The following is a 14,096-nucleotide window of genomic DNA, read 5'->3' as shown; positions in this document are numbered from 1 at the left end:
TCTGCAGAATTCTTGATACTTTTAGAAGTCACTTTTCTGAGCTCATCTTATAGTCGCCTCTTCGTATTCCTTATGTACTATGGTGAGCAAGCAACAGGTAACGGGACTACACCAGACACACGTGTAGCTTTGCACATTCAGCTCTCCAGAGAGAAAGGGAATGTGCAATTTCAGTAGCAGCTGACTCCATTCAACGTTCCTCTTGGGATGGGATGGGAGATGCGTCGTTCCTCCCATCTGTCTCATTTCTCACGAGCCTCCCCCTGTGCTGTGTGTTCTCGCGCAGAGAGCCACGTTAGATGACAGGCCAGCCACTTTATTTGGTGCACAGCTAAAGAAATGGTGGTTCGTTCTGGTGCTGAAAAAAATGTGTATATTGGATTTATTGAGAGGTAGTTTGTCAATCTCAAATGAGACCTCTCTTCTTCAGGGAGTTGAAGAGTAATTTTGACCATGAGATTGCTGCCTGGTAGATTGCCACTTAACTACCTTTTGATTTTAATAGCAAATTGCTGTTAACTTCTACGTTCTGAATATGTCGTGGTCCTTCTATAGTTTAGCACTCATACTCCACGTTGAATCAGAGTCATTGAGTCACCCGACTTAATAGGCTTATAGCGAATGCAAAGATGGTTAGTATTTCTAAGTAAAAATACCAAATACTAATAAAAGTTAATATTTATTTAGCCATTAATATAATCCCAGACACTGCACTAAGATTCACCATCTTATTTAATCCTCAACAACCCTATGAGGTGTCTTGACGTTAAAGCACAGTGATTGAGTTAGACAAGCAAGGGACCACATACATACCTTCCTGTGTAACTATTTCCTAAAACACAGGTGCTCCCAGGAAACCAGCAAAGAATTATTGCAGGAGCAAACCAGCAAGTGCAAATTAACATACAGGCCCTAAACAAGCTGTGGTTCAAAAGTTCTCATTCAGGAGTGGGTTGTCTAGAAGCTGGAATGTATTTTCCCAGGGAAATGATGTTATCACAACACAAGCATATTTACCCCTGGTGTGCCCGAAGTAGTAAAAAGACAGACCCAAACCATTTTGTGTACCAGTGTTTTCATGGAAAAATTCACTTTGAATTTCCTCCTGAACGGCTGCTGGACACATTTCTCCACCACCGGGGAAATGGGGAGCCTATGCTAGAAACAGAATCATTAGAAATGTTCAGTCAGAATCAGAGGTGGCTCCCAAGGCCTGTGATGGGAATGGATGGAGAGAGGAGGATGGAAGAGTGACTGGCACTGGGGACAAGGGACGGACATAGAGGGGCAGGTGATGTTGGGAGAGGAGCAGGAGGAAGCTCATGAGGGTGAAGGGTGGGTTAAGAATTCCAGAGAGGAGAGGAGAAAGAGTTTGAGGATCCTGAACTCACTAGTTGTAAACACCTAGGGACTCTGCTCATCCCTCAGGTAACTCCCTGTTCAGTGCTTTTGTTTCTTCTACAGACTCCAGTGTTTTGCCTGCCTGCTTCCCTTTTACTGTTTAACACGCAGAGCTTCCTCTGTGATCCTGAGACCAGCGCCATGGCTTTTCTAGACTCCACTGCCCCTAATGCGGGCAAGTGGCCCTAAGGTTTTTGTTTTTGTTTGTTATTTTGAGTGGGTTTTAACTTCTATAGAGGAAAGAGCCCATCCCAGGCTCCAGAACATTTCCTTTTTCACTTGGACCTGGAAGAGCCAATATTAGCTACAGATGCTTTGGGTAGGTCTTTGGGTCCATAAAGGGCTGAAATAAAATGCATAAACATTCAGATGTAGCTCTCCAAGGCTGAGGCTTATGGGAAAAGGGAGAAGCCCTCTGTTCCTTTCTCCTTTTTGTCTCTCCGGTTCCTTTGTCCTCCAAATGAGAGTGGAAAGCAGTGGGTAGGGCCCAGACTGCAGCTTGCTGGAGGGGAAGGGTACAAGATAGTGTAATCCTCGCATCACTGCTGAGGTGTGTTCTCAAGGGGCACGTCTCTGTTGGGGGTGTAAGGACCACCTGAGCACCTAAGCATCTGCCAGGGTCTCTAAGTGCTCCTCCACCTTTCCCTTACCCACGAGTCACATTTTCCTCACTTCTCTGGTGATAGAGATCACTTAGACAGCCGGGGAGCTATAAAAAGCCTCAGTTTTCAGGCTTTATCCCAGACCCACTTAGTCAGAATCTCCAAGGGAAGGGCCTGGAAAGCTGTATGATTAATAAGTGATCCCAGGTGGTTCCTGTCAAGGATGTTTGGCAGACACTGCTTGCGTACCCCTCTACCTTGCTGGTCTTTAAAGGCTCCTAGGACATTCTAAACCCCTTTCTGTGTCAGATTCATTATATGTATATGCTGTTTCTTCTCCATGGAAAGCTCTTACCTGTTCCCTACTCTTGGCCAATCCCTACTTCTCATAACTTCGTGACTCAGGCTGAAATACAATTTTTTTTGGAAAGACCATCCTTGACCCCTCTCATCACCATCTCAGTCAGGTTCCCTTGTGTCACCTTGTGCTTTTTCTCCTGAGCGTTTATCACATAGTTTGTACCTCATGTATTTGCCTAGTCTCTACCTCCTCACTAGTACCAAGCACAGGTAGTACTTAAGAAGTATTTTTTGTGTGGATGAATAAATGGAAAAAATAGTGCTAGGAGAAGGGTTTCACAGGTTGGATTGGATGCTGCTCAACAAATAAAGAATTGAGCATATGAAAATTTTAATCTTCCAAGGTAAAATTTTCACACATCAACGAAAGTCAAGGTAGATGGGTCCACAAGTGATTTGTATTTATGGGACAATGGATCAGATTATTTTTAAAATAATAAATGCCTAATGTGCGTAAAATGTGATATTAGGAGCTATGGATACAACAGTGAATAAGGCTGATACAGTCTCTGTCTTTATGGAGCTTTTTAGCAAGGATAACATATTAAGCAACCAGTTGCACGGTCTCATAATTATAATTTTGGTAAATGCAATGAAAGAGTTACAAATCTGTAAGAGCCTGTCATAGGGAGACCCGGCATGGTCTGTAAGCTAATCATAGAATTTCTAAGACATGTGGCTGGGGAATCTGGGCCCAAAGCATACAGTATACTCTGTCCTGTCTCTTGTCCGAGTTGGCATGAGGGGAGGTGCCTCTCTATAATGGTTTCTCAACCTTAGCACTGTTGATGTCTTGGGCTAGAAAATTGTTTGGGGGAACTTCCAGGGTACCATAGGAGATATTTAGCACCATTCCTGGCTCATCCCACCAGATGCCAGTAGACCCCACAGTTGTGACTACCACAAATGTGTCAGTGTTGCCAAATGTCCCTTGTGGAAGGGTCGGGGCAAAATCTGTCCGTCCTTTGTACTTCAGTTGAGAATCACTGGTCCACATGAAACTTGGTTTTTTAAAAATGCCTTTACTCCTGATTTATCCAAGTCAATACTGGGAACATCATTTATTCATTTGATAAACAAATGTTTGTTGAGTGCTTTTGAGGTGCCAGGCACTGTTCTAGGCACTGGAGACAAAGCAGGGGTCACAGCCTGTGCTTGCTTTCTTTTTTTAAGATTTTATTTATTTGAGAGAGAGTGTGAGCGAGAGAGAGCATGAGAGGGAAGAGGGTCAGAGGGAGAAGCAGACTCCCTGCTGAGCAGGGAGCCTGATGCGGGACTCGATCCCGGGACTCCAGGATCATGACCTGAGCCAAAGGCAGTCGCTTAACCAACTGAGCCACCCAGGCGCCCCAAACACAGCGTGTGCTTTTTTGAAACTACATTCCAGTGTAGAGAGATAGGCAAGATATTTTCATATTTCAGAAGAAGGGATAGGTTGGTCATAGCAGTCCTTTCTGATAAGATGACATTTGCACCAAGAGCAAGAGGCAGAGCCGTTGGAGGGCATGTGTTTGATCTCAGCCTTCTGCCTGCTGATCTAACCAAGCTGCTTGTGTTTCAGAGGCTCCTCCACAGAAGGGCAGCTGAACGGACCCCAGAGCAGCTTTAACGCTGCAGCCTTTGCGCCCATCACCAGCTCCGCAGGTTAGTGGGCACACCAGCTCCTTCCACGGCCGGGATGACAGGGTGGGGTGCTGCGCTGGGCATATTCTCACTTCTGCCTCTGGAGAAACATGCAGTTCAAAGAACGAAGAAGCGTCTGGGCTTTTGAAGCATTGGCAGATGGGCACTTGAGGATGGAATGGTTTTCCAGAACTAGTTCAGGGTAGATGACGTTTCTCGGTCTGGGAGAGTGTAATCAGATTTGCAGCATTTAGTAAAAAGGCCCGTATCTGACTGGTGTTCCACTGTTGATATAGGATCCCCACATGTAGTACCTCCCACTAGCTCCTCAGCATGATGGAGCTCTGGTCTTTGATCGGGGTCCTGTCATGCTAATGTAATGGCCTGTCGGTCTGTTGCCAGGTGCTTACTGAGGTCTTAAAGCCTCTTAGTGTAGGTACCCACGTATAAGTCAGACAGCATTGGTCCAGGGGCAGTTTTCTGTGAGGACCAATTCGTAAAAACATTCTAATAAGTAATCAGAAAATTAAAATCACGTGGATTCCATTCAACAGATATTTCTTATTGAGCATCTCCCATGGAGAAAGTGAGATGCTGGGCGCCAAGGGGCATCGAGGGTGCACCAGGCAGACCCTGCGGTCAGGGAGCTCACAGCCTCAGGAAGAGAAGAGAGTCAGCAGGCAGTGGCTCCAGGCTGGGTAAATCTCAGGTACTGGGGATGCATAGAATAACCGTAGACAGCACTGGCTGAACATCTGGTGTGTCCGGCACAGTTTTTAATGCTTTACATGTGATAACTCATTTGTTCACGAAACAGGCATAGAACAGGAACTGTGTTCCCCATTTCACAGCTGAAGAAATAAAGGCATAGATTATGAAACATAACCAAAATCTCATAGCTAGTAAATGGCGGGGCCGTACTGGAAACCCAGCGACTTGGCCTGGGCTCTTTAGGGATTAGAGAGGGCTTCCTAGGGGAAGAAACATCTAAGCGGAGGGTTGCACGTTGACAGGTCCCTCAGGAGAGGGGAGGCATGGAGCCGAAGGAGCTCCGGGAAGAGGGAACAAGGTCCGCACAAACGGGGGCAGGCGGTAGTGGGGTGCAGATGTGCTGTGTTCTGGGAGCCCTCCTGTGTCGCCGTGGCTGGGGACTAGAGCGTGGACAGGGAGGAGCAGCAGAAGAGGTCATGGAGGTAACAGGGCCGGTTCGTGAGCCATGGAGGAACTTAGTCCTGAGTGCAAGATGCAGCCATCGAGGAGTCGAGGGCCAGGGTGTGGAGGGTGTGTGTGTGTGACATAATAGACCTTCAAATGATTATAAGACCACTGCGAAGCCTGGTTAGACTGTATCATGGGGGTAATTACATATATCGCATAGGCTTACTATGGAACTAAAGGATACAATATACAGAGAAAGGCTTTATAACGACACCCAGGGCAGGTAATGATATAAGAGTATAAAGATTTTACTCTCCGCTTAAGATCTTAGAACCTGAATTCAAGAAATATTTGATGGGTATCTGCTTGCCCCTCCCCTCCCCCCAAAAAGAATTACTAGAATATGGTTGTGATTTTTAAGGAAGTAAAACTTCCCACTGGAACTGTTATGGCCTGGGAAATGGGTGGTTGGGAGAATTTTGCACTATAGACAGCTGAGTGTCTCTATCCAGCAAATTGCTGCAGCCAGAGAGGGTTGCAAAGCAAAGGAGATGCAGGAAACCTGCCTACTGCATTTGCATGTCTGACTGATGTGTTAAGTACAGAATTGAACTCTCTGCATGCACTCTGGCTGGGGAAGTTGGAAATTTGAGGGGCCAGGTGGCTCATACTCTCAGCATCTCGATCATGAATTAATATTTATTGACTGAAGTTATCTGTTAAGAGATTTTGTAACAGTTGTAATGCATTCAGTAGCAGCACAAAGCCACAAAGAGAAGTTGTGTAGCCCCCTGGATTCTAATATCTACCTTTTCCCTGCTTCTGCCTTAAGACAAGTGTGTTCTTCTCACCTTGTTTAGGCCGCCTGCTGCTTACTGCTTTTGTCTCCAGTGACTCTGGGCCTCTGATGTGCCTTGAGTTTGTTTCTATTCTGTGCCTTTCCTGGTGTTCCTGATCCTCAGTTAAAGAAACACTGATGAACATGGTATAGTGAGTCTCAGGCATTTTCCATACTTCCCAATAAACATTTTGCCTTAGCAGTACAATGCTAACTAACCCCATTAGAGTTATTTACACAGCTAGTAAGTAGGTACCTGGCACTGCAGTGTTTCAACTACAAAGCGTGTGTTTTTCTATATGACACGCAGATTTAAAGGTGTTATTCTAGGGGTTCAGAAGGGTATCCTACAAAAAGGAGGGTTAGGTTGCTATTAGAAACATTTTTCTTTAAACCTGCAAGAAGGGAGAACAACCCCCATAATAAGTCAAAGTTTACATGTCTCTCAGAGATGGGACGTTTGTACCTCAACAGGAATCGCTACACTGACTTTGAAAGGTATTTAGCCCCTGTCTGGTCCAGTTAACTCAGTTGGTTAAACATGGTATTATTGAGTAGCATGAATATAGCAAAAGTCTGTTTCCTGGCCCCTTGACCCTCTACAAGTCTAGCCAACCAGGCCTTGAAGCTGTGTCACTTTGTTCGTCGGGCGCCTGAATGAAATACTCGTTTATCCCAGCACACTGTTGAAAAACAACTCCGAATCCTTTCCCACTGATGGTGACCTAGCGACATTGTTCTTCTAATTATGAACATTAAATGAGGTAGTGAATGTGAAAGCTGCTAGCAGAAGGCCTGGAATGCCCCACAAATGTTACTTTTTCCTTGACTTCCCCACTAAACATTCTGACTTTGCTATGGAAGGGAAGGTGTAGAGTCAGCAAATTGGGAAACTTGAGAAGGAAGCTAGAGTGAGGGCCTTTGGCTCAAAGCCAAAGCCATTGGCCTTCGTTCTTTATAACCATGGCGTTCTTGAGTTCTAAAGTGGTGATGGTGAACTAAAATAGCAGAGAGCCACAGATTAGATAACTGGCATTTCTCTCATGCTGACTTGATAGTGTAAACCACCATTCTTATAGGGTCTGAGGCCATACCAGCTGCCTTCATCCCTGGCCTTAGCTTCTGCCTACGCCTTTTCTGTCCTGGAGCCCAACCTCTGCCTGCCCCCACCCCCGTTTGTTGTTGTTGTTGTTGTTGTTGTTATTGTTGTTTGAAGCTCTTACGGTCTGTAGTTGGTGGAAGGATTCTTACTGCCTTTTGAACACCAGTGCTGGATTTCATTTACAAGAAGTGAGAAACAATGTCCTTGTTAAGTATTGGTTATTTTGGGCCTTGGTGCATTTTAGCACTTTAGCTTTATCCTCTTTCTTTGCATGGGGCGGGGGCAACAGCACATCAGTGTGACTCTGACTGCCCACTTCACTGTCTCTCTGTGTGACAAGATAAGGGAACTTGTTTTAGTACAGAGTAAACCCAGTGGAGCGTAAACTCTAAGGATCTAGAAATCACTTTAACTTTCAAGCAAAATTATTTGCCTGGCAGTTCTCAGCAGAATGACCTATTTTTATTAGTAGATTCTTACTCCTTTCACCAAGCGTTATATAGTTGTCATGGATCCTGGATGGATCTGGAGTATAATAGATTAATAATGAAAATAACTAAAGCTCTTGAGATGCTTGCCCTAATGGATTAGATCCTTTATTGCTCCCAAAATATTCTTCTCTCCCCAGAGCCAGAGGGGTAAGAATTTGGGTTGATTACCCACTCTTACAATGTTAGAAAGCAAAGGGCACAGATTTGGTGTTTGGCAGGAAACTTGGTGTCAGCACGTGGGCAAACGATGATCCCCTAAAACCTAGGTTTGGGGTTTTTGGTTTTTTTTTGGTTTTTGGTTTTATTTTCTTGCAATACACATAGCTGTTTATTTTCTCCTTTCTTTATGTTCTATGTATTTCTCAACCTTCTCTTTCCTTCTTTGGTCCTTCTGTCGCCCGCCACCTAATGCTATATTCTGGGCAGTTTTCCAGGCCTGGTGTCCCTTGCTATTCTTCTCTCTGGTTGTTGTCCTATCCTAAGACCTACTTTTAGATTTGACCTCTTGTCCTTTCACCAAGATCAAATAAAGGGTTAAGTAGGGATTTTTTTTTACATTTTTCAGGATCTTTGGAAGCTCCCCAAGTTATTTTCGCCAGATCCAAACCCTTGCCCACACAATCTGGAGCCCTTGCTACAGTTATAGGACAGAGAAAATCAAAGTCGGTGAAGTCAGGGCCAATTTAAGGTAACAGTAAGAATGAGAGCATATTTTTTAATGATAACTTGCTGACTTTATATCACAGCAAGAGGCTTAATAGCCATCAAGAGAAGTGATAGTTTCTCAGAATGACAAAGAATTTGGCATTTTATAAAACCAGAGCTCAGAAGGACTCCAAAGTGTGGGTCAAAGTTAAGCTACCGCTAGCTTGCTTCTGTACTGGCCTACCAGTAGGTGGCGCTGTGGCAGTAAGAAATTTCCTTACTATCATGGAGGCTTTTGTTTAAAAATATGGGGACATTGAAGCCAATCAAAGAAAGAAACTAAAGCCATAATTGAGTTATCACAGGTAAAGAGTAACAGAATACATTGGAGAACATTATATTTGAAGGTCAAATTGCAGTAGCCTCTAAAGAGAATGAATATTGTTAAAGATACTCATTATTAAAGAAGGCTTTTAGATTAGAGTTGTGTAGTTTGTGAACTGGACTTCCAAATAATGGGAGGCAGGAAGGAACAAAATTTTTTTAAAAAGGTCTTTTTTGGTGAGGTCGATTAATTAATTATGCTTTCTTCTGAGTTAAGATAAGCATATGCTGTAATTGGCAGCAAAACAAACTGTAAACCCCAGTCTACCACCCACCCGTAAAAATCTCCAACATTGAAGGGTTGGCCTGACTTGATCTCGTGAGGCTGTACCCACACCACCAGCACTGCCCCACAGTGTTTTGTTCCCAGCCATGGCCTTCAAAACTTTCCAGAAAATTCTATGAAACCACAAGGTTTTGATGATTCCTTTCCTCTTTGCTCTACCATACACACTAAAGCATTAAAGGCACACCTGCTATGAGCTTAATACCCTTCTTACCTCTAGGGGAATACTTACAAACTTATTTGAGAAGCATTATTCATCAAAATACCCCAGGAGAGCAAAGGAGGGAGGAAAATTATTTACCCACCACAGGATTCATTTACATTGGATCAGAAAGCTTCAAATATCTTTCCCCAGCCCATCTAAACTCTTTCCAAAAAGGAATGAGAAGAGAGAAAGGAACACCAAATCCATGGCTTGGTCATCTACCAAAATGTACCAGAGAAACTAAAAACAACCAGGCTTCTATTGGTAATACTTCACCAATGGTCCTTTAATTCTGATACGAAGCAGCCTATCCAGTGATGAACAACTAATAAAATATAGAAAACTAAAGTGAGAAGGTCCATATTTCCTTGAGGAGACTGGCAGCCAGAAGAATGAATGTGACACCAAGTTCCAAACTAAACCAGTGGCCTGCCAAGAAGTACTAGTATCCATCAGTTTCCAGGACTGTGAGACTTGGACCTGCCACAGTTGTAATATCACTTTCCTTGAACCTATTTCACTAGTATCCCTTACAGTCCACCCAGAACATTACATGGCAAAAGAGGATCATCAGCAAAGAAGCCTTGGGAAAGAGCCCATCTCTCAACACTTAAATCTGTGGCAAACACAGCCCTGCGGAGCCTGAGCTGCGCATAAGGTAGGGATAGGTGATGCTGTAATTTGTAATTAGCTGAGGTGGTGAGACCTCATGTCAAGTGTGTATGGACTCAGAAAACAGAGTGGGCCAGAGGGCCTTGAAGGACCAGCCTCCCATGGTGCAGCCTAACTGCTGGAAGGCTCCAGAGGTAGCCCATGGCCATCTGCCACCTGCCACCTGCCAGGCTGAATAGGAGAAAGAGGTAGTGTACGAAGTGAAGGGAGAGAACCCCAGAGTCCATAGCCCCTCACCTGGATGCTTGCTTTCTCCTTGTGGCGAATGGGGTGTAGGCAGAATCACCGCTTGGGCAGAGGTCCCTTCAGCCGCAGTCAGAAGTGAATGTCATCACCAGCTGTAACAGTCCTAGAATGGAGAGGCAGACAGGAGATGAGAAGATTGAAGTGTGTTTGCATAGCATGTTATCTAAGACTGAGAAAACATCAGTTGTCCTTATCAAAGAACGAGGGAGCCGCACCGGAGGACACTGGGGACTAAGACTCTTGCCGCAGGCAAGGGTCATATTTAAATATATGCACGATTTTGTGTCTTCTTAGATTCTGTATCGTCTGTTCGGCATCTCTTCATCACAGAGCCAGTTAACTATGTTTTCTGTATTCTTGATGCTTTCCCATTTGGGGCCTTACGGAGCCAGGGAGAGACTGTAGCCCAGAGCCCACCAGAATTATTAAAACTAGCCAGTCTTAAGCTGTTTACTCTGCCCTGCCTTGCCTTTTCCAGGGAAATCCCAAATAAGGCTCTGGCCTAAACTTTCTCCTCGCTCCTGTCTTCCGTCCCTTGACCACCCTGGTGTTTTCCCCTGTGAGGCCTGTAGTGACCCTCTCTCTGGGACCCTGAGTATAATCAGCCTCTTTCTGCCAAGCCTTGTTCTCATCTCCTCCGTAGCCACACTGACTTGACCATACCATACCCAACACGTACGTTCTTAGAACACATGGCAATAGAGAGAGTATCTTTAATGTGCCTTGCAAGGAACCAGGAAAAAATCTGAATCAAATTAGGTTTATATCACCAAGTTCTAAGCAACTGGTCACAGCACTCACTTCATGATAGGCTGTATTCTACAAGTAATGTTTTAACAGTATAACAGTATGTGTGGTGCTAGCCTCAGTCTGCCTACAGCCGCACAAGAAGGATGTGGATCCCTCTCCATGGCCAAATCGCCTGGCTGTCAGCCATTGAAATTTCATGCTTTCCTGTCCTGAGGCCTCTTTTCAGTTAGTAACTTTCTACGTTCAGAAACAAAACTCAAGCATAGCAGAACAACCTGGTTAGAAGTGGGGGAGGAAACAACCTGGCTTTCAGTTTGGAGGAAGTAGGGGGATACTTCTAAGATCCCACCCAAAGGGGGTTCGTTTGCCTTAAAGAAAACCAGGGAACTCTATTTCTGAAATGGATTAAGAAGTGGACCACTGAGATAACATCAGAAAATTGATATTGTCTCTTGCTGAGCTGGCAAACTCCCAGGAGAGGAGTGATGATTCTTCAATTGTTAACAATTACTACTTTGTTATGAAGAGCCGTGGAAAGTGCAGTGGCCCCTTTCTCAAATTACATTTATGTTACAGAAGCACACACACCCACTGGAAAAAATGCTTGGCACCCTGGGTGGTTAGACTTGTGCCTACCACCCCAGCTTGAAGCAGATTCATATTGTCCTGTGTAATATCCATTCACTTTGGGTGGAAAAGGATCCTGTTTATTCTTGTATTCCTGAACTGGGCAGGTAACCAGCATAACATTGCCTTACTTTGTGAATTTTTATACTTATCACTACAAGTTATCAGTCTATACTCTGTGGATGTGTGGAATCCACACATCTTGCTGCTGGTTTCAAAGAAATGCTTGTTATAGGCACATACCTTTGCCTTACCATCCTTATATCCTCAGGTCATAATTGCTCCTAGAAGTTCTAAAGAAAGAAAATGGCATGCTAAGCCATGCCTGTCTTTGGAAAAAGCAAGCTTTGTACATGGAAATATTTACAAGTCTGCTTGCCTGATCTGTAGAATTTACTGGGCCCCAAAGTGTGTGGGTGGGTAACTGTAGGGCTTGGAGAACGGTGGCTCGAAGTGTATTGCTCCGTTGGCATATGGGCATTGACATTTAGTCCTTTAAATTATAATTATAAAGGAAAAGACTCTGCTTCTCTTGTCCTCTGAACGAAGAGCCCCACCAGTAAACGTAAAACAGTAGTCTCTTACACCTTCTTTGTGTTCTCCTCTTTCGAACACGCCGGCGTTTCCATTCGGGACTCCCGTACGTATCAGGAGCTCTCTTCTCTTGAAACCTAAAGCCAAGTTAAGTAGTTGTCTGCTTCCAGAGAGGAAACGCTTGAATGTGCGGCATATCGCCTTAGCTGTATGGGCAAAACGTAGCATGTATCCCCGGGACAGAAGGAGGACGTAACTCGGAAAACCAACCTGGTTGTGAGATGATGAGGTGAATCGAAAGGTCAGCTGGTTAGGAGTTGCTATTTTAGTGTTATTTATTTGTTTATGGTTATCAGGTAAAAAAAAAAAAAAATCACTCCTTTTTACATTCAGTTGGACTGAAAAGTGACTTTGAGGTGTCTTTCCCCCCTTTTATTCACTTCTCATCTGCTTCCCAGGGAAATTAAGACACGTTTTTCATGGGACAAACCCAAATGAAGATGTTTTAGAATTTGACAAGTGTTTTGTTTTTTGGTTTTTTGTTTTTGTTTTTGTTTTTTTTGATTTCTTATGGCTGAGCTCAAATGTATTAGGTAATGAATGGCTTGTAGTTAATCGGGTATCGGAACATGGCATCTTGAAAACCACAGCTCTTTTGTAGAAATACGGCCCCTTGCTGGCCTTCTGTCTTTAGCCATCCTTGCTGCTATTCTCCAAGATAAATAGCCGTTGTGTGTGCATACATGTTCTTACCCTCCTCTTTTACGCAGAGAAGTCAAGTTGTCTCAATAGCCTGTTGATTAATAGAAGAGAGACAGCTTCAGTTCACCTCTGTTAAGGACAGTTAGTGTACACAGCATAGGGAACAGTCTCGGGGGGCCAGACCTCATAAAAACCTACAACCTTATTTGGGACAATTAGCAGTGGCTAATCAGTGGCTCAGCAGTGCATCTCTTAGTCCATCCCTGTGCCCAGGTCAGCGGCTGGCTCCCACCATTCTCCCAGGTGGCAAGTCCACCTTCCTCAGGACCCCACCTCTCTCGGTGGGGTTGTTTCTGTCTCCGTTTGCAGCTTTCAAAGGACAGAATTCGAATCCTTGGCATTCATTCATCCAACAAAGTGCCGCTGGTGTAGAGACCTAAAGGCGGCAGGTGCTGCCTGCAGACCAGTCCCAGCCTGCTACCAGGACAGCATGATGATGGGACCCAAAGCTGCCAGCTTAGGCGTTTCTGGCAGTTTGCTTTGGGTGGCAGGGACAACATACTTTCCATCACTAGCATAGAGTCTTATAAAACCAAATACAGTAAAATAACAAAATATAAAGGCAAAATCAAGGCCAAAAGTCAAGACGTTTCACATTTTTCAAATATAAGACCAAAGAAAATTATGATAATCAAGGTTAGATTTGGTTCTGAGTCTTCTCTAAGTCAAGACAAAAAAGGAAACGTGATACATCAGGGTATATAGTTCTCATTTTCAAAAAGGAAGCCATACTCCGGAGGAAAATTAAGCTTTTTCCTAGCTTCTTTTTTTTTAAATTTTATTTATTTGAGAGAGAGAGAATAAGCGAGGGGGTGGGGCAGAGAGGGAGAGAGAGAGAGAGAAACAGACTCCCCAGTGAGCGGGAAACCAGATGTGGGGCTCCATCCCAGGACCCGGAGATCATGACCTGAGCCAAAGGCAGGTGCTTAACCGACTGAGCCACCCAGGCACCCCTTCCTACCTCTTATTCTTTTTTTTTTTTAATTAACATATAATGTATTATTTGTTTCAGGGGTACAGGTCTGTGATTCATCAGTCTTACACAATTCACAGTGCTCACCAGAGCACATACCATCCCCAATGTCCATCACCCAGCCCCCCATCCCTCCCACCCCCTCTCCCCTCCATCAACCCTCAGTTTGTTTCCTGAGATTAAGAGCCTCTTATGGTTTGTCTCCCTCTTTGGTTTCATCTTGTTTCATTTTTCCTTCCCTTCCCCTATGATCTTCTATCTTATTTCTCAAATTCCTCATATCAGTGAGATCATATGGTAATTGTCTTTCTCTGATTGACTTATTTCGCTTAGCATAATACCGTCTAGTTCCATCCACGTCATTGCAAATGGCAAGATTTCATTTTTTTGATGGCTGCATAATATTCCATTGTGTGTGTGTGTGTGTGTGTGTCTGT

At 44.3% G+C, this 14,096-nt stretch overlaps 1 protein-coding gene across 24 annotated transcripts in view; it reads left to right on the top strand.

The window, feature by feature from the left end:
• The window catches only part of TTLL5 (tubulin tyrosine ligase like 5), a 276,731-nt gene that overhangs the window by 220,584 nt on the left and 42,051 nt on the right, over nucleotides 1-14,096 (top strand). For 18 of the 24 annotated variants that reach the window (XR_003515953.2, XR_003515947.2, XR_003515951.2 and 15 more), the window contains one exon: nucleotides 3,925-4,007. The exons of 4 other annotated variants lie outside the window; for them this stretch is intronic. Coding sequence is in view for 14 of the 20 variants with exons in the window: in XM_027572082.2 (XP_027427883.2) it covers nucleotides 3,925-4,007 (83 nt within the window). In the remaining 6 variants the exon portion in view is untranslated. Of the gene's footprint in view, nucleotides 1-3,924; nucleotides 4,008-4,540; nucleotides 4,696-14,096 lie in introns of all 24 variants that reach the window. 2 more of the 24 variants (XR_003515952.2, XR_003515949.2) reach the window with 1 other exon arrangement.

The sequence above is a fragment of the Zalophus californianus genome, chromosome 6 (genome assembly GCF_009762305.2).
Source record: "Zalophus californianus isolate mZalCal1 chromosome 6, mZalCal1.pri.v2, whole genome shotgun sequence".
Classification (NCBI taxonomy): Eukaryota; Metazoa; Chordata; class Mammalia; order Carnivora; family Otariidae; genus Zalophus; species Zalophus californianus.
The sequence above is the reverse complement of the archived record's forward strand: the minus strand, read 5'-3'. Positions and strand labels throughout refer to the sequence as shown.